Genomic DNA, 21035 nt, shown 5'->3' on the forward strand with positions numbered 1-21035 from the left:
AAAATGTATTTGTTGTATAAAAATATCAACACATAAAATACACACATCATATATTATTTGTGCGTGAAACAAAGTTTCAATCCATGAAATAAAGTATTTGTACTATCTCAGGCACTGAATTTATATGCCAAGCATGTTTTAACTTGGAGCAACACACTGCCTTAATGCGGAGTGCTACTAAGTGCCATGTAGGACCCAGATATACTAATAATATGGACAGTGCACGCTGAAGGTGCGCATAAAAATTTACTCACGCCATAATGCCCATTATGTACACCACACGCCGTAATGTCCATTACACATTTATACCAAACATCATAATGCTCATTACACAATATGCCACACACCCCGGCGTGATGCTTTCTTGCTCTTGAGTCCCGCATAGAAGTTTAAAACCTTTTTCTGCAAAAACAGAGGAGATGGTCCCCCTAACAACATACAGTAGAGTGATCATTTCCGCAACCACTTATTGAATAACCCCTTAATGTTTTGTTTTCGCTAACTGTCTTGAAGACATCCTGATCCAGCCCTGCAGCTTAATGTTGACTTGGCCAGGTTGTGGATAATGTTGTCATTGCCAGAATGTCAACATTGTGAATGTCGACAGAATGTTGGTGATTATATTTTAGCCTAGCCCTAATTGCAACATTATCCTAATTTCAAGTGGCAACATTCACAGTGTCTGTATGTGCTAGATAAGTACAGTTGGATGTGACATTTTTTGGGCCAAGAGATTTTACTGATAATGGCGATAAAGAGAGAATACCAGCTGCTGGGCTGTGTGTCAGTGCTTACTTTATAGTCTTGTAGTGTATTTAAAATATTTGGCATCGCTGTCTTCGGATTATGGGCCTTATTCAGGTTGGCTCACTAAGCAGCTGTTTAGCAAACAAACGCAGCGCGGATATATGTGAATGGATGTAGTGTTCATTCTAGCACCCACCCACTTTGAAAATCCATGTAGTTCCTTTTCCCTGCCTGGGGTGTCGCTGTCTGCTGTAGTGCTTCTAGCACAGTGTGGCCTGTATATCAGCACTGATATGCAAACCAGACCTGTACTAGAAACACCACAGCAGACAGCGACAGCCCAGGCAGGGAAGAATAACTGCTTGGGTTTTCAAAGTTGGCGGGTGCTAGAATGAACACTAGGATGTATACAGTCACACATCTATTCGCATGTGAGCGCATGGCTGAAAAATTATCTAATTTACTGACCTCTAGACTGACCTTTATTTGATTCGTAAATAGGCGGGAATGGGGCGGGAGCTGACGTCATGTGACGTCAGGCACCAGCCCCATGCAGGCTTCGACCTGTCCGTGTTTGCATGGGGACATCCAGTGTTTTTCTGGGTGCACCCATTGTTTTTCTAGGCAGGCTCAGGAAACACTGGGTGTCCCCATGCGCCAGCTCCCGTGTGAACGCCGCCGCGACTGTGGTAGACGCTGAAGGCGTTTGCGTCGGCCCTGCATGCATATATTCGTCGATACACAGGGCCGCACCATCAGTCCCTGAACCAAATTTGTGTTTTGCCAAGCCAACCTGAATCACCCCCTATGTGTGTAATAAGGATGCCCCATCAGCACCGTACTAGCAATCGGTTATTGGCAGTATATTTTTCTAATCTGTTCAATTATCAAGATGCCTCAAAAGAGTACAATGGCTATATTATAATGTAGGGAATTATGGAATAAATAAAAGTATTTGTCGTTTAAGACCGGTTCCCAAACGCGGTCCTCAAGGCACCCCAACGGTCCACGTATTAAATATGCTTGGCCACAGGTGACTTAAATTCTGTTTTAACCATCTGTGCTGAGCCATGGATATACCTAAAACCTGGACTGTTGGGGTGCCTTGAGGACCGCGTTTGGGAACCTCTGGTTTAAGATGTTTATTGTCAAGCCTAGTTTGGAGTGTTTGTATTTGGTCTCTAGCAAATAAAAAATGTTTTAGCCTTAATTTTCTTGTTCCATTTGTTTAACGCGTACAGGATGCACCGTAATCTAAAAAAAAAATAGAAAATTAGAAGGTATTTCTTAAAATATATTTACACAAAGATAGCAGAGCAGTTAAAAAATAAATACAAGACAATTACTATTTAGCTTATAATAGAGTAGATATTTTGCACAAATAATGTAAATATATAAGGTTGATGTAAAATCATATGTCCACTGCAGTGGACTACATGCAATATAAAGATCCATATTGTGTGCTAAGCTTATACTGGCATATAGGCCTAACATAAATAATTTTCTTATGTAGTACCCATTTTGAGAGCTGATACCCTTATACGTATCATTGATATCATCACTTATTTAACCCTTTGAGTGCCAAAATCTCTGTGAGAGATGTTCAAAATATCGTCGCTCACATTTGTTCTACAAATTCAAATATAAAATGTTGTCTTAGCATTTAAAGGGTTCCATTGTAAATGATTTCAGATTATTACGTAGCAGCTGTGGTAAGGGTACATGCTTTATTAGTATAAAGAGCCTCCAGCAACAGGGTTAGGTACAGAGTAGTATAATACACATATGGGGTTGGTCCTATTACAGCACTGAGTTTGCAGGTGTGAGTCATCATGGCGGCAGACGCACTTTATGGAGCCTGGAATTTAGACCAATGTGCAGCGGGCACTTTCAGATCTAGAAAGGCTAATGGTGTGCACAGAGCTTAAAAGTGTATTGTTTTCAACTTGTAGGATTAGAGTAAGCAACATGAAAACAAATTGGAGCCATATAATTTTGTTTTACATTTTACCTTTTTTACAAAAACTTTTAAGTACTGTTCCATGATAACAGGGCAATGGTTTATGTTGCAGATGCATGCTGTCCACTCATGTGGGCACATATATCATTTCTTTCGTTTTATTGTCACATAAAAAGTTTTTGTAAGCTCTGAAGACCAAAAACATAATATTAATCATTCATGCATGCATGGGAGAGTTATTGAATATTAGTCTACGGTGTATGTGAAGTTCTCTTCTAGTGCAGTGGTTCTCAACCTCGGTCCTCAGGACCCCCCAACTGTTCACACTTTCCAGATCACCCGGCAGGTGCACTCATTATTTACTGACACATTTTAAAAGATCCACAGGTGGGGCTAATTACTTCATTTGTGATTCTGTGTGGAGAGCTGTAAAATGTGAACATGCTGGAGGGTCCTGAGTAGGGTGGCCAATCCCGGGATCGGGATCGGCGGGATCCCGGAATTTGGCCCCTAAAATGCCGGGATTTCAATCCCGGGATTGGAGTTTCCAATCCCGGGATTTCGGGATTAGACTGCGCATACGCAGTCTAATGCCGGCCAGCGTCTGAGCGTGTGCTCAGACACTGCCCGGCTTCTCCCTTCCCCGGCAGTACATCCCTGCGCAGCGTGACGAGTACAGAGGTCACGCTGCACAGAGCCAGTGTGGCTCTGTGCAGCATGCGTTTGCCCCTGCCCACCAACCCGGCTGGCTCCCCAGAAATCCGCCCCCCCACCCCCGGCTCGCTGCCCGCCCCGCTACCCGCCCATCCACCCACCCTCCAGGCCGGCTCCCTGCCCATCCATCCGGCCGGCTCCCCGCCGGCTCCTATGACGCCCGCCAACCCACCCGGCTGCCTGGCCCCACAGACACCCGGCCGGCCGGCTGCCCACCCACACACCCGGCCGCACCGCCCCCCAGCCCACATGTAAGTAAATATGCGGGGCGGCCGGGGTGCGTTTTTTAAATTAGGGAAGCCAATCCCGGGATCCCGGGATTAGGCATTTTTCAATCCCGAAATCCGGGATTGAAAAAATGATCCGGGATTGGCTTCCCTAGTCCTGAGGACCGAGGTTGAGAACCACTGCTCTAGTATAATATGTAGGACAGAGACCTGCAAAGTGCTTTCAGCTAGTGTATTATTTTATCCGGCTCGTTTTAACCATTGAGTTACTCATTGTCTCATTATTATAAAACATATATAGAGGTCTGCTGAGCTATAAGGTTAACTGTCTGTGCTAGAAGGAATATTTCTACTCAAGAGCCAACAGCTGAGATTCCCAGCCCCCCTGTGCCAAACTCTAGCTATGGGGAGTTTATATTTAGCTGATTGGTATGCTTAGGTTTGTGCTTCTAAGATCATGTTTAAAGGAATGACAATTACCTAAAATATACTGTAAAACCTATATGTTTTCCATACATCTGTCTGACATTTGAATTATTACAGAAGACCACAGTTGCTGGCCATTTAATTCGATCTGGTCTTTTAAAAAGATGCATTGCCTTCACACTCCCACTCCAAAGGGGAGGTATAATGTACAGAGATCTTGTCAAATTATTGGTGTTGTGTACAATTTAATTAATCTGAATGCATCAGTTACTTAAAATAAATGAGGAAATTAGGGTTGGCCCTCCAGTTACACCTCAAGATCGAAAACAAAAAGTCGAAATTATTTTTTTCCTTTTTGTTGTGTAAATTCCCTAAATGTGAGCATTGCAATAACAACCTCATCGTCCTATTAAGATTCTTTGTACATATAGAGGGGGTTATTCAGTTAGCCTGATGGCTAATTCCCGGCAAAGGGCTATTCATTTAAACTCCTGTGGGGAGTTTTTTTTTTTTACACACTTTTACACTGTGAGGTTTAGTTACTCTGTGGGGACTGACACGCGGGTGTCAGTGCTAATTGGATACTTTCAGTGGTGGCAATTAGCTGCTGGGAAAACCTGTGGCTAATTGAATAACCCACAAAATATTTATTTTATTAAACTTTCTGAACAAAAATGACAACATAAATATGATCTATATTAAGTCTATTAACAGAAAAATACTATATACCTTAAAAAAAAAAAAAAAAAAAAAAAAAATTATATATATATATATATATATATGAGACAAGCTGTATCTTTTCGATTTGATCGACCGTGTCTAGATCAACCATGCTATGGTTGTACACGCTTAGTCTAATGCGTCTAGTTAGATGCCTAAAGATAGTCAACAGCATCTGGATTGACAATAACGAAAGTTAGACACAAGCGCTCAGTGGATGGGAACGTGATTGACAGACACAAGTGCGACATAAGTTTTTCAGTTTTTTTCTGCTTTAGACCGACTTGTTTTATACTTTACCATCCAAGTGGGCATAGAGCTAGATTATAATAGCATGCCAAGCGTAGCAAGCCATGCAAGGGGACGATGTACAATGTAGATTAAATTTATCGTATAGGACCCATCTCTGGCACATAATGGATGCTTTTTTAGCACCCACGAAGTGTTGGGTCCGATCCCAGGTGTGTGCCATTGGTGAAGCACCGCTGGCACACACCTATGTGCAGCTGCGCAGTCCGTGGGGCGGGAAGCAGGGTTCTTGCAGCGGAGGGTGGACAGCAGTTCGGCGGCAGGGGAGGCAGCGAGTTACCTGCGATGGCTGGGAACTAGTAGCGCTATTTGCTGGGCGGCGGAGTGGGAAGCGGCTGCTGAATGTGAAACCAAATTTTGAAAAGACTGGCCAGCCATTTATTGACTGAGATAATTCTCTCAGCCAATCAGCGGCCTCCCATCTGATTGGCTGAGAGAATTCTCTCAGCCAATAAATGGCTGGCCAGTCTTTTCAAAATATGGTTTCACATTCAGCAGCCGCTTACCGCCCCGCCGCCCGGCAAATAGCACTTCTAGTTCCCAGCCGCCGCAGGTACCCCACTAACTGCCTTGCGCCGCACGGACCCTGCTGCCCACCCCTGCCAGCTCCCCGGGAATATACATGCAATAAATCGCATGCGATTTAATGCATGTAAATTTGTCACATCAAGTGCCAAATCCTAAGCAAGCCTCCCGGAAAGCTGCTGGGGGCTGTCAAGGGCGAACTGGTCTGACTTGTCCTTAGGACAAGTCGGACAAGTGTAAGGGGGCCTTAAGCTTTCACATTCAGAGAGCACTGTATACTTCACATTCCCATGCCCAGGTTCTCTCATAACAACTGTGCATTGTTCTCTTGTGTTTGATAAGATCACTTGTCTAAATGACTTTACTCCCAGGCATTGGAATTACTTGTCTTTCTCAGAATTAAAGAATGAGCAACTTTTCATAAATAACAGTAATCTAACCACAGGTGTTTTGAAACTCAACCTGTTTTATGGTTATAATGCTGTTCATACCAAATTGGGTGTTAAGGTGCATGCACACTGCTCAATATGTTGTTATTGATCTGTACGATACTGATATACCGTGTATATAAATATAATGTGTAGGCACTATGGGCCCGATTCAGCTTCAGCTAAAACAGCGAAACTGCAACCCAGGGACATTTTAAGAGAGGAGAGAACCATGTGCAGCCTTGGCTGTGGGCCCCCCTTTTTCTGACAGTGAGCATAAGCATGTCTCCGGGAACATACACTATATATACAATATATCGTTAACAATGCGCACTCCTGTGAGCCGTTTAAGACTACCCCCTCCAACTGTCGTCTGTACATGCAGCTCAATGGGGACTATATCATTAACAACTACATGTTCAGCACGGAGCCAGGTGATGTCACTGAATGATATTGTTCACTGTATCCTTCAGTGTAGGCACTAGATCAGGAGTAGCCAACTCCAGTCCTTGAGAGCTACCCACAGACCACGTTTGACAGCTCACCTCGCAGGCACACAGGTGTAATCATTACTGACTGACACAGTTTAAAATATCCACAGGTGGAGCTAAATATTTCACCTGTGTTTCTGTGAGGAGACATGGAAAATGTTGGTAGCTCTTGAGGACTGGAGTTGGCTATCCCCTGGACTAGATTGTATGCCCAGGAGTTAACATTAACAATATCGCTCAAGAAGAATATCCTATAGTGTGTACAGTTATTAAATGCCTATTGATCTGTTTTTGGTTTAGTTTATTTATTTAGTTTTATGTGTAAAGTTTTTAAGACCTTTTCCGACTATTAGAAATGCCCTTCGTGTAGTAATATAGTGGTGCTGCTATGTCTAAGACACACTGAAAACATCATACTGACTTGTAATCAAGCAAGTATTCCACTGTCACCATTGGGGACTCAGGTTTACTTTTATATCATATGACCAGTGGCATCTGTAGCACAGTTCAAAATTTAAATAGGGGTGCCACACCCACTGCCACCAACTGCCATTCCAAACTGACTCACTTACATTTGGTGTTCTCCCCATTTAAATTTTGAATTGTGCGGCAGCAGACCCACCTCTGGATCCGCCAATGCATATGACCATGACCATATTCATGTCTCGCCCATATTAATAAATGTACAGTATGCATTTAGACTAAAAGATACTCTGAATAGGAAGCACTCATGTGGCCAGGTACAGTGGAGGGCTAGCGATTTATTCCCCCTAACATAAATATGAATTTATTTGCTGCCTTTTTGCTCAGTCAGTGACATAGAAGTAGGGCTCTGGGCCTGGTCAATTCGGAGGCTTTGATTTACATGATAAGCTTTTCTAGTGGGACGAACAACATCCTTGACTACACCAGCCCTACCATGGTCTATCCATAACCTCTGACCAGGTTTATATGTAGATTTCTCTTAAATGCTCTCCTAATACCATCGGGATGAGGTCATTAGGTAAACAGTGTCTAGGCCGACCACTATTGGTCAACAATAGATTGTAAGCTTGCAGCAGAGCCTCCAACCTCTATGTCTGTCTGTTTTACCTAGTTTGTTCTTTCAGTGTTGTCATTATTAGTAAAGCGCAACGGAATCTGCTGCACTATATAAGAAACTGTGAATAAATAAATAAAATAAATCGTTTAAAAGGTCTACACCCCCCTTCCCCCTTCCTTCTCCCCCCCTCTATAAAATAATTTCCTTTAAGTTAATGTTTATTGTTTGACTTTATTTACAATGAAAAAAGTCAGATCAGATACCAATCTAAAGGCCCCAATACACTGCGCGATTTGGCCCCGATTTCACCCGATTCTGGAAGATTGGGACGAGAAATCGAGTGAAATTGGCCAAATTGCGTAGGGTCCCGTGCGCATCGGATCAGATCCAGATGTCGGACGATCTGCACATAAGAATAATCATGTACAGCCGTCTGGGGGAGCATCAGGAGCAGGCTGGCAGTGGTCCGGGGAGCGGCATAAGATGTACCTGCAGGCAGGGAGCGGGGAGTTCCCAGCCAATAAGCGGCGGCCAGTCTTTTGAATAGGATTTCTTTCTATTCTCCCGCCGCGCCCCCGGTCTCTCTGCTCTGAGTCTGCACTGCGCCGCGGTCCCCGCTCCCTGCCTGCAGGTACATCTCGTGCCGCTCCCTGGACCACTCCCTGCTCCTGCCGCTCCCCGGACAGGTCCCCACTGCCAGCCTGCTCCTGATGCTCTCCACTCCCAGCCTGCTCCCGCCCCCCCTCGGACCGGTCCCCGCTCCCACGGACCGCTAGCTCCCCAGCAGCTCCCTGGATTTTTACATGTGATAAATCGCATCTGATTTATCACATGTAAAAAATGGCACATCAAGTGCCACATCTTATCAAGCTCCCCCGGGGAGCTGCCGGGGAAGCTCAGGGGAAATCGGGGCTGACTTGTCCTTAGGACAAGTCGCCCTAGTGTATGGAGGCCTTAACAATGCGGTTCCACAAGTTCTAGAGGCAGGCCTCTTTGATATGTAAATCAAAACCCATATACAGCAAGCGTAAATCCTATAAATATGTTAATATCTTTGAATGACTTGAAACTGTACATTGTAACCATTTGCCTTTAAGGTTCATTGTTTGTACTACATGGTATCTATCTGAAATAAACAGAATAAAAAAAAAAAAAAGGTCTACACATTAAAAAAGGTTGACATGAGTTTTGAAGGTCTTTAATGTTCAGTGATTACTGCAGATAACCTTTTCTGCAAACTGTCCACAAGATCCTGGAGAACAGCACGTGGCATTTACTGCCTTAAGTACAGTGACCAATTGTGATATTGAAGGTCTTATTGGCCTAGAACGGGATACGGTCATTGGGTCACCAGCATGATGGTTGACATGGGTTAGGTCGACAGGGTCATTAGGTCGACAGGCGGTATTTCATGCCCTACCATCCACTAGGGCATGGTGGGAGAATAAAATAGTGTGCAGAGCGTAGCGAGCGGATGCGGTGGTATGTTTTCGGTGTCCACATGTGCCAACAGGTGGTATTTCATGAGAATAAAATAGTGTGCCGAGCGTAGCATGGTGAACGCACGCGGTGCTACGTTTTAGTGTTCATGTTGACTGTATTGACATTCCGGTTAAAAAAAAAAAAACCATGTACCCATGTCGAACTAATGACCCTGTTGACCTTACCCATGTTGACCTAAAGTCATGTCGACCTTCCTGCATGTTGAACTAATAGTGTTGACCATAATTATCCATATGATCCATACCCCCTAGAACACATTTGTTTCTCCAATTTATCACAGAGTTTCTCAATGGCATTAAGATTTGGATTCTAAGCTGGCCAGTCGATGCGGGTTTCTGAATTTTCTTTATAACCATCTGAAAAATTCCCACAGCATAACGTAACCACCTCCGTGCTTTATTGTAGTTTCTGTACACTCTGGAATCAGACGTTTTGACAGTTTCCAAAACTTCATGTACATGCATTTGCTGCAAGAGTACACCATTTCGCTTGCTGGGGGGTGTCCAATCACTTCTGTCTGTATAATGTAGTACCATGGATACATTGGGGTCCTCGTATGCAACATATGAATCTGAAACAATTCTGATTACTTAATATTTCGTTTAGAAAAAGACAGAAACAAGAATATATTCTTGTTTCACTTTAAATGTTTTGCGCCACCGAGTACCAACCAATCAGCGCCTGTTGTTTTTCGAAGTCTTTATGTAAAATAACAGAAGCTGATTGGAAGGTACTTTATATCTTCATTTTATCGCTATCCAATCTCCCTTGGTGACAGGAAACAGTAAAACGAGCGTCGAGGCGAGCCAGTATCCCATGGCAACCATTCCGCTGCTACCTATACATTTTTAGAGTGCAATTGATGTTGCCTCAAAGTTCCTCTGGCCCACTACTCCACACATTTAATTGTAACAGTTAGTTATACTGTAAACATAATTAAACATTAACTTCTAAAGTATTTTTTTTACCCTTGCTTAACCAACCATTGTCATTTTTATGATTTGATTTTACATTAACAAATCTGTTCCTGTTACATAAGTTGTTACATCATAAGAAACCACACACACAATGGCTAACATTGTTCTCACTTGAAAAAATGGTTGTCACAAAGCTATATTTAACCAATAATAAATAGTTCTTGGTTAAAATTCGCAACAATGAGCAGCTGACTAAAACATTACCGGTGCAGTGAAAAATGAACGCATTAAACCAGACAAGCAAGGTTATAAGAAGTATAGATGTGGGCAGGTACGTAAATCAGATTTGTATAAAGCAGTCTGACAGTGCACGTTATATTTTGCATAGCTGTAGTTTTGATTTTATATATATATTTTTTTTTTGCACTTCAATTCTTATGCAAAAACCTATGACAGCAGAAAAGGAGCAACATGTGCCTGTAGGTGTATACGCACAGTTTAACACAACCAGAGGTGACCCCCTGGCTGTGAGCAGTGTTTATCCTGTACATAAAAAGATATCAAGTACTACTTCTCTTGGGTAAGGTCCAACTGGTAATGGTGTGGCAACCAATGTAAGTTAATCTTTAAGTCCCATCCGCGAAATCCTTTTTTTATAATTCTTACCTTTTTAAATAATCCTTAATTTTCAAAATTCTATTTAGTTTTTTCCTTTGACCCTCAAAGAAATCACAAAAGGGGGTACACAATAGTGTAAAATCATACAGATTTATTGATACGGGCGTAAAATTAAGATAGATAAAAATGGCTGTGTACCATAAATAATAATTTGTGAAAGGTACATTAGTCCACTTGTAGAGGAAATTTTTTCAAGTACTTATGAGCCTTGCAGCAGGGTTCGCAAAAACGCGCTATAGCACGTATTTTACCCTAAAACGGTCCCCAGGGACTCAGTTTTTAAAACTAAAGGGGTCCCTGAGGACGCGTGGTGCTGAACCTGTGAACCGCTGGGGGGGGGGGACGACGTCAGGATGGGATGCGGCTGTAACAGCCACTCTCAGCAGAGTAGGTGAGCGGACTGCCGGGTGGCAGGGGACTGGATGTGGATAAAACAGCTCAGAGCAGCAAGTCAGCTATTCTAGCCACATCCAGTCCCCCGCCGCGCTCATAGTCTGCTCACCTACTCTGCAGAGCAGCATGTCGGTTTTCCAGCCTTTGGCAACAACCCCCCCTTCCGTGGCAACAAAAATGCCCCCAACTGTGGCAACGACCATAAAATGCCCCCCGCCTCATGGCAACCAGCATAAAATGCCCCCTCCCCTGTGGAAACCAGCATAATATGCCCCCCCCCCAGCATGTAACTCCTGCAAGGAGCATATAACCCCTAGCAACAAGCATGTAGGTGCTGGGCATTACAGTGTGTACTGTAATGTGTACTGGGCATAACGGTGTGTACTGGGCATAACTGTGTGTACTGGGCATAACGGTGTGTGCTGGAATGTGTACTGGACATAACGGTGTGTGCTGGAATGTGAATTGGTACTACTATGTGAACACACCACTCCCCTCCCCCCCACACAAAAAAAAATGCCCTAAACTTTTAGCGTTTGTATAGTTTCTAGTATATGGAGTGGGCCAATTGATCCCCCCCCCCCGACCCACATGTGCCGTGCTGGGGAAAAGGGTAGAGGAGGCTTTATTCCGTTGGCACCCAGAAAACGTCGGGACCCCCTTTTTTGGGTGGTTTTCGCGAACACTGCTTGCAGTCAGTCCTTTCACAGGTCCACTTCAAGATGGCCAAAAAGAACACCCCGGGGGAAATTTCCTAAGATGGGAGTTTTTTATTTCACATGGGATGTTGCTATGGGCAACCAATCAGAATCAACTTCTTATTTATTTAGCAACTTCTCGAAGATAATAGAATCTGATTGCCCATAACAACATCCCGTCTGAAATAGAACTCCCATTTTAAGAAATCCCCCCCCCCCCCCCCCCTTGTGTCTTATGGTGCCCATACACTGAGGCGATTTGGTCCGATTTTAGGCCGATTGCGACCAATCGGCCTGTTAAATCGGACCAAATCGCCTCTCCCTGACATGCAGTCGGGTCCGATGAGCGGTCCCGTGTGCATCGGACCCAACCAAGGTGGTTGGACCGGCTGGCCGTCCGACCACCCGTTCTGGGACCTCCATCCCTTGGTGAGGTGGGCGGGAAGCAGGGATGCATGCGATCCATCACAACGAAGGTCCCGGCGGCTTGCAGGGGTATCGGGTGTCCGAACACTGCTGCGAGACGTCGCAGCAGTGTAGGGTCACCTAAAAAAAGGGTACACACCTGATAGATTGGTTGGTGAATCTGCCGCCTTACCAATTGAGCGTCTCATAAAGGGAAGCATACACACTTACCCATCGACCGCTTAAAAAATCGTCCCTGTCATGTGGCTTGGTGGGCATTTCAATGCCCACGCCTACACACAGCACAATGCACTGAAATATCTGTAGCCATTGGTTGTGCTGCAGGGCTGACACAATACATATGTGAATGATATGTTCAGACATCACTGGTACATACATGCCAATGTGCCCATTCTGTTGAACAGCCAATATATCGGTCAGTGTGTACCCAGCATAACTCCCTAAATTATGCACAATTCCACACTTCCCTCCATTTTTTTTCCCCAAAACAATTTTTATTTTATTTCGTGTTAAGACAGTGACAGTAGATAATCTTCCATGTACATGCACATCTTCTGACATATATGCATTGTCACAGCACTCCCTCCATTTTTAAATGTTACAAATATAACTTTCTCCCCACGCAGCTTGCTGTCCTGTTTGTGTAACTTGCATAGGGTTGTTATGGTGAGTCACATACTCGTGGTTGAAAGATCGATGCATGGGCTCCTCATTTTGATGTCACCAAATAGGTGTGTCAGTGAGTTGTCTCTCTGAGTCACATCATTGTGATCGCACTGTTAAAAGGGGAGAGCACAGAGACGGCAATTGTGTTGCGAAACCGACTTTCCATTCAGGGAACTGTTGTTTTTTCCTTATTCCATAGCTGACTCTGTTTTCAGTCATGTTTTCTTTCCATGCTAAATATGCACAGATCCTGGAAATTGTGTCTCTGTTGGCTTTGGTCAATGTTGTTCCTCAAAATAAATTCTGTTCTGAACTGGAAGTTGGAAATCAAGTTTAAATAAGTACTGAACCAATAAAGATGAACTGTTCAACTTCTAGCAAGAGGTTCTAGTTGTGCTGAAATAGAAGATGCCGGGGTACTTCTTCATCTTTGCGGCCACCGCTTACGCTACGGAACTTACGTACTGTACACCACCCTTGGTCCACGCCACCTTCCTGTGTCCACGCCACCATGTATTACATTACTGTAAAGTTGTGGCGAGTGGAGTGAGCCACCGAGCCTGAAGCGCGACGAGCAATTGATGGTGTGCCTTACGTAGCGGTTAAGTAGCTGCTGATGTAACTGGCGTAGCGGTGACCGCAAAGATGAGGAAGTACCAATGCAGGAGTGTGTAAAAATGGCTATTGGTACAAGTTTATACATACACACAAATATATGGAAGGAGGTGTCTGTGTGAGGTATAAGCATATGGCTGTCTTGTAAGCATAGTGCAGTGAGATAAGTAGATTGTGTGATTTCAAAGTCTAAAGGCCCATACACAATAGCCGACATGCTCTGTGACCAATATCTCCATATAACCCTGAACTCCAGGACAAACGTAATTGAGCATACACACTGAACAAGTACACCTTTGGGCATGGTGCCTCACTGTGCTCAGCCACACTATTATATTCTCCTCTTTGCCCACTGGGATGGTATAACTATAAACCAGTAGGTTCAAAAATATATATATATATATATATATATATATATATATATATATATATATATATATATATATATATATATATATTTTCCATGTGTCTACCTTCTGCCTGTTGACCAATAATGGTTGACCTTTTTTCACTGCCAACCTAGACACTGTTGAACTAATGACCACATACCAATAGTAAATAGTTAGCAGTCAACTAATACTGTGTTCGTATTTATCATGGTGTTTGTTACCAGGCAGGCTAAGTGCTCACGTGATCACCTGTGTGTGGGAGTGGAGCGTAGCTGGCAGCTGCTGAAGCTGTTCTCCTAGCAATCACTCCCAGAGTGCATTAGGCCCAAAGGCATCACTGGGCCTCCTCCATAACAGAGCTGTGGCTGAGGGATCCACCCTGTGCTATCTGTAGGTCTGTTCCTGCAAACAAAACCTGGAAGACTGTTTGTGGCTGCAGCTGTGTCCTGGAAGCAGCAGTGTTTCCAAGGTAAATGTTGCTATAAGTCCCACACTTGCTGTGTATTGCATGTACCTTATTGTAATTATTATTATTCATAATAATAATATTAATAATGTAAGTCCACCAGTTTCCACAGCATTGGACAGAAAATGTCATTCATATCAGTTCCTAGCAGATTAAAATACATCGCCGCCCGCCGCGATGCCAGCGCATATATACTAACATATGCGGCTGGCATCGCGGTGTGGTAATGGAGACCCCCCCGCGATACCTGTACTGTGGTGTGTGGGGGGTCTCCATCTCCTCCCTGCCGCCTCTTGCTGCCTTCACTCCGGGGACAGCCCCCCTGCAGCCGGAAGGACGTCCGGCTGCGTTGCTAGGGGGAGGAAGGGCTTACCTTCCGGGGTCCAGGAGGACCTGCAAGAAGGTAAGCCCAAGGGAGGGGGAGAGGGGGGGTCGGTGAGGTGGCGGGCGGTGAAAAGAAGCCCGTAGGCTTCTATAGGGTTGGGTGGCGATACCCTGGCCGGCGAAATTCGGTGCGGCCGGGCAATAGTACATAGGAAAATGCGGTAAAACAGGGGTTTTACCGCATTTTCTCCTTAGTACATCTCACCCTAAGGGTACCCTTGTATGTTTGAGAATTTAGGGGTAGATGTATGAAGCAGTGATAAGGGAGGTGCCTGGTACTTTATCACTGGCCAATCAGCTCCTGACTGTTAAGTTACAGGCTGTGTTTAAGGGACAGTTATTAGCTGATTGGCCGGTGATAAAGTACCAGTCACTTTATCACTTCTCCCTTATCACTGCTTCATACATCTACCCCTAAATTCTCAAACATACTAGCACTCACACATAAGAACACTAGGGTTAATTTTCCCAGAATCCCCAGAGTTCAGAGCATCTGGAAAATGCTGTGAGGAAATAATACTAGCCACTACACAACAGTGTTCCTCCTTGGAACCATGTGCCAACACCATGTTATGAACATAAGCATTGTAGGACTTCCATTTTTCCAGGGCTTTCAAAACACTGAGGGAGATTGACCAAAGCTTGGAGAGTGATCAGCTCCTAACTGTCATTGTTTAAACGGTCTGTAACATGACCATTAGGAACTGGTTGGCTGTTACTTCATATCTCTCCAAGCTTTGATAAATCACAGAATACGTTCCAGACGCTGTCATCTACGTTACTTTGCTGTTTGCACAGAAATGTTAACAGGCCAAAGATGAAAAATCAAAAATATCTGTTAGTTTCAGTTTCACTTCTCCCTCTGTCCCGAATGGGTGGAATAGATTTCTGGATGTTACACATAAATAAAATAGTTTTAATGACCTTTGGCAGAGTTGAAGGAAAGTTTAACCAAAAATGCTTTAATTTCTAGTAAGGTTCATTAGATCTACAGTCAAAATGTTGGTTTTCAGTAAAAGGTCAACATGCGTTAGGGGGCGACACATGCAAAGGGTCGACATGGTAAAAGGCCGACATGAGTTGACATGGACATCGTGTAAGTGTACCACAGTACCTCGCATGGTTCGCTGTGCTGCGCTCAGCACACTATGATATTCTCCCTTTAGGCCCACAGGGATGGTAAAGTATGAACAAGCTGGTTAAAAAAACAACAACCTTGTCAACCTTTTTCTACATCGACCCTTTTACATGTGTCGACTAATGACCGTATATTTCTTGTAATTGGTGACCTTCCCTGTGGCGAGGGGGAATAGACCATGTCTTCTTGTCAGATGACGAGTCTCTGCACTGCATGATGGTCACCTAGTCAGATGATGCCTTATGTGCTGTCATGATGTCAGATGATAGTGCTCTGCATTATGTGCTGTCATCTCGTCAGGTGACTGGCTCTGCACTGTATTCTAGTCATCTCGCAATGTGAAAGGGCTCTGCACTCTAAACTAATCATCTTGTCAGGTGAAAGGGCTCTGCACTGTATAGGTAACTGGGCTCTGAACTGTATATTACAATAGGTGACTGGGCTCTGCACTGTATAGGTGACTGGGCTCTGCACTGTATATTACAATAGATTACTGGCTCTGTACTGTATACACTAGTCATGTTATTTTGTTCATTGGGGGATGGTTACATTGTACTTGTGAATGTATTCTCTTTTATTACTGTCATAGGATAATGTAAGCAGTGTGGGTTGGGGGCACTGTAACAATGTGTCCTTATTTGTAATTCTGTGTATCCTATCTTTCCAGCTGCTGCGTTTCCATCATATTTGCACAATGAGTTTCCCTGGCTATCCTCCAATGGGTGGGTATCCACCAATCCCTTCAGGTAAGACATAGATCCCTTTGTTTTATACTTAAATCTTGTCTGATAAGTTATGTTGTGTTGTTACATATGAGTGGGTCATTGAAAAAACTGTTTTATTTACATAGCCAGACAAACTAGCAATTATGTGATCCTCGCCAGGTCCTAAAAATGATAGATTTGACATAATACATTTTACAGTTTTTATTTGTCAATTACAAGTAAGGTATTATCTGGGCGCCCGATTTAATGTAAATCGCATACGATATCCCATACGATTTATCGGCTGATTTTCGTCTGCGATGCGATTTAGCGGACTATTTGTGACCGATTTACTGCCGATTTGCATGCTATTCCATCCTTGCACACCCCCAGGTACTAGCTTCCTAGCACGGCGCCCATCGCATTCCATGACATAACATATGCCATGGTATGCGATGCGATTTTCGGGAAAACGCCCCTGATGGTACAATTAAATATCGCATGCCAGCAAGTGGCAGGTGATTTTTAATTGTACAAGCTCGCTGATGGGTGCTTGCAATGTTAAATGCACCCCCATTGACAACGCCACCCCCACTATCAACGGCAACCCGAAGCGTGGCGAGCGCAGCGGATTACTTTACATGTATTCCGCGTGGCGAGGGGACGCGGAATACACGTCAAGTAATCAGTGTAACCTCGCGAGGCTTGCGGGGCTCGCCACACTTCGGGCGCGCTGCGCTTGCCACGCTTTATAAAATCAACTTCACGCCGACGTGTATAGTGGGGGTATGAACCGGTCGGGAGGACACATACCGCGTCCGCTCGCCACGCATCGGGCTGACTTGGGTAGTGGGGGTGTGCAATGATGGAATAGCATGCAAATCGGCCGGAAAAGGCGGAAAATCGCCCAAAAATCGGCCGCTAAATCGCATCTGATTTTTGCATGCGATTTGCGGCCGATTTCGCGGTTGCCCAGATAATACACAAGTACCCAAAATATTCCTATAGGATTAACCCCTTCCTGACATTTGACGTACATTTACGTCATGGTCGGGATGTACTTCCCGACACATGGCATAAATGTACGTCATGACTTTAAACTGTCACCGCGTCCCTGACAGCAGACATCTTCCCTCATTGCCCAGGGGGGGCAGCGATGCCCCCCCCCCCATCGGCGATCGCTGCGATTGGCTGTTCAAATGTGAACAGCCAATTGCAGCGTTTTCTGTGTTATGTGTATAATTTTTACTCTGCTGCCCCCTAGTGTCCAAAAAAAATAAAAGGAGGTTGAAATAATGATTGAAACATAAAGTATACATATGGTCTATGTTAGTTATTAACTATTTTGAGTGGTATGATTATTTGTCTCACAAGCAGAAAATTTAACATTTTGCAAATTGCAAAATGTTCAATTTTTTTACGACATTTTGGTATTTTTCACAAAAAAAAACAGACTGTATCGACCAAAATTTACCACTAACTTAAAGTACAATGTGTCACGAGAAAACAATCTCAAAATCACTGGGATAAGTAAAAGCAATAAAAAGTTATCCCCACATAAAGTGATACATGTCAGATTTGAAAAAAAGGGCTCTGTCAGGAAGGATAAAACAGGCTGCGGCGGTAAGGGGTTAAGCCAAGAAGTAGGACGATAATACACCATCACAATAACAACGTACCTGATCGCAGGGAATTTTTTCTCAAAATGGGCAAAACCATGTGCACTGCAGGTGGGGCAAATGTAATGTTCACAGATTTAGATTTGGGTGAGGTGTTTTCAAACTGAAATTTAAATTGCAGTGTAAAAATCAAGCAGTCATTATTTACCCTGCACAGAAAAAAAATAACTCGCCCAAATCTAACTCTCTCTGCACATGTTACATCTGCCCCACATGCAGTGCACATGGTTTTACCTATTTTGAGAACAAATTTGACCTGAGATCAGGTCTGCATTAAGCCCCTAGTGTTCCCACTTAAATCCTATGCGGGCAGGGCACTGGTGTTTTGAGAAGGCATATAAATGGGTTGAGGCCTGTTCAGTGTCCTTATTAGGGGCAGTCCAGCCCCTCTACATCACTATTGGGTGTGACGGTTGCCGGGCGGGGTCCTGACAGTCGGGATCCCGACAGGCATTTACCCGACATCGGGATCCCGACTGTCAAAACACAGACAGCCGGGTTCCCGACTGCCACCTGCTATTTTCCCTTGTGGGGGTCCACGACCCTCATAGACTCTTAGGCCTTTTCCTGAGCATGTTTATGTAAGGATAATCCTATAAATGACATTACAAGAATTTATATGGGCAGCATACAAATTGATTTCTCTTCATTGTCCTAATATAGGCAACAACCCCTGGGGTGCGCCCGGCAACAACCCACCTCCCATTGGACTGGATATGTCTGCCTTCTCTCAACAATACAACCCTCAGCAGTATGGGGTGAGTGCACATTCTGAGGTTGGGGCGAAAATATCACATTTAACGAATGATCTTAACATACGGAAAATAATGCTTTCCTGGCCTGGTGTATTTAGATGCCTGTAAGGGCAGTACAGTTGCAAGCATGAAGACATACAGTATAATAACTTTGTTTAGATGTTTTTTTTTATTGCTTATTGATAATATGTATTTCTTTATTAATTTAAATATTTAACATAAAATACCAGTTAATGTAATATGTATCTAATGATTTAGTAATTAGATTGGGTCATTTGTTACAGAGCGGGCAGGGCTTTCCTGGAGCAGGATTTGGAGGATTTCCACCAGCTGGTGGTGGATATCCAGGACAACCAGGACCTGGCTATGGGGCACCGCAGCAGCCTCAGGCCCCTGGCTATGGAGCGCCGCAGCAGCCACAGGCACCTGGCTATGGAGCGCCACAGCAGCCTGGCTATGGAGCACCGCCGCAGCCACAAGCACCTGGCTATGGAGCACCGCCGCAGCCACAAGCACCTGGCTATGGAGCACCGCAGCAGCCACAAGCACCTGGCTATGGAGCACCGCAGCAGCCTCAAGGACCTGGTTTTGGCATGTACCCTGCTCCGGGTGGAGACCAACAGCCTGGAATGCCAGGATTTAATTCTGGATACCCAGGCCAACTGCCAGGGCAACCAATGCCAACCCCTGGCCAGCCTCCAGTGAATTACCCAGGACAGCAGCCAGCGCCAAGCTATCCCCAGGCTCCAGCCGTAAATCCCTCTATGCCACAATATCCATCTCAGCCTTCAGGAACGCCCAGCATTCCTCCTATGCTGGTAAGAAGAACTAACATTATGCTAGCCGATTGTGAATGGTTTATGGATCTAGCCAATAGATGTTATCTGTAGTTTATTAGATTCACTATATACTGTAAATCACATGTGCTCATTAAAGGCAAATTAGTAAATGAACAACACAACCGTAACTATCCAACTTAATGTACTTCTCCAAATAAAATAGGAAGTATCACAATTCCTTAAAAATACAAATACTATTTAGTAGCAGTGTAGAACACGGCAAGCCTTTTACTGGTCTGGATAATTCAACTGCTAAAACCTACATAAAAGGGGAACTGATACACCATAAACGATGTGGCCCACCACTGCTTTAGGCCTACTTTTTGCACAAGCCCATCTTCTTATCTTTCTTTGCATATAGCCATAAATGTCAGGAAGGTAGCGCACCTCATTACAAGCAGCTTAGGGTGTGCAGTCTAGAGCCCCTTTTCCCATATCATCACGCGAGACTGGCACAGCATTCTCCAACTAAATAGAGGATACTGGAGTATTTGTAATAGTGCAGCATTTGTCCCATTATATGCATGGCACAGAATTCAAGGCATTTGGGGCATTAGTTGCCTTTTCCATCCCCACCAGCAAATGTAAAGTATCCTGTGCCATAAACATTGTTGTTTTCTTTTGATGGTCCAAAACAAGTAATGCTTCTAACCTGAGCTCCATAATATAAGCACCCCTCCAACCAATCACGTCACACAGCGCAAACTTTGTCAATCCCATCATTCACTAATTTATCTACTGCCCTTTGCAACCAAATATCATGACATCATATTAGCAGCCCCTACAATGAAAAGGCTCAAGTCCTCACACTGCTATTACAGGCCACGTTTAAGGTTATCCGTGCATTAGCACAGGTAATTTACTTGCAGTCAATTTGATTTATCTCAAGCATGGATAGCCCTTCAAAACTGGGTTGTTATGGTAGATGGTAATTATTTAATTTGACATGTATTCTTGTCTTTTGAAAGTGTAGTTATAGGACTGTATATGCACTCGTACATAGTGCATATCATTGCCTTACTGGACAGTGAAAGCCAGCAAAATTATTTAGTCTGCAGTTGGATTGTGAATTTATGCAATTGAAATGAGAGCTGTTGGTCTGCTTAGTGTATCTTTGCCTCCGTAACATTTACAATGATGTCATTATGTATTTTATGACTTAAGTAGGAAGTTGGCCTAACGATGCCATTTTTCTG

General features: G+C 44.0%; 1 protein-coding gene across 3 annotated transcripts in view; it reads left to right on the top strand.

Moving 5' to 3' along the window:
• Positions 1 to 21035, top strand: part of ANXA11 (annexin A11) — a 260240-nt gene that overhangs the window by 215302 nt on the left and 23903 nt on the right. For all 3 annotated transcript variants that reach the window (XR_014444389.1, XM_083146276.1, XM_083146274.1), the window contains 3 exons: positions 16530 to 16608; positions 18909 to 19003; positions 19285 to 19818. Coding sequence is in view for 2 of the 3 variants with exons in the window: in XM_083146276.1 (XP_083002402.1) it covers positions 16557 to 16608; positions 18909 to 19003; positions 19285 to 19818 (681 nt within the window). In the remaining variant the exon portion in view is untranslated. The remainder of the gene's footprint in view (positions 1 to 16529; positions 16609 to 18908; positions 19004 to 19284; positions 19819 to 21035) is intronic.

Source organism: Crinia signifera, chromosome 6 (assembly GCF_055691185.1).
Source record: "Crinia signifera chromosome 6, ASM5569118v1, whole genome shotgun sequence".
In the NCBI taxonomy this organism is placed as follows: Eukaryota; Metazoa; Chordata; class Amphibia; order Anura; family Myobatrachidae; genus Crinia; species Crinia signifera.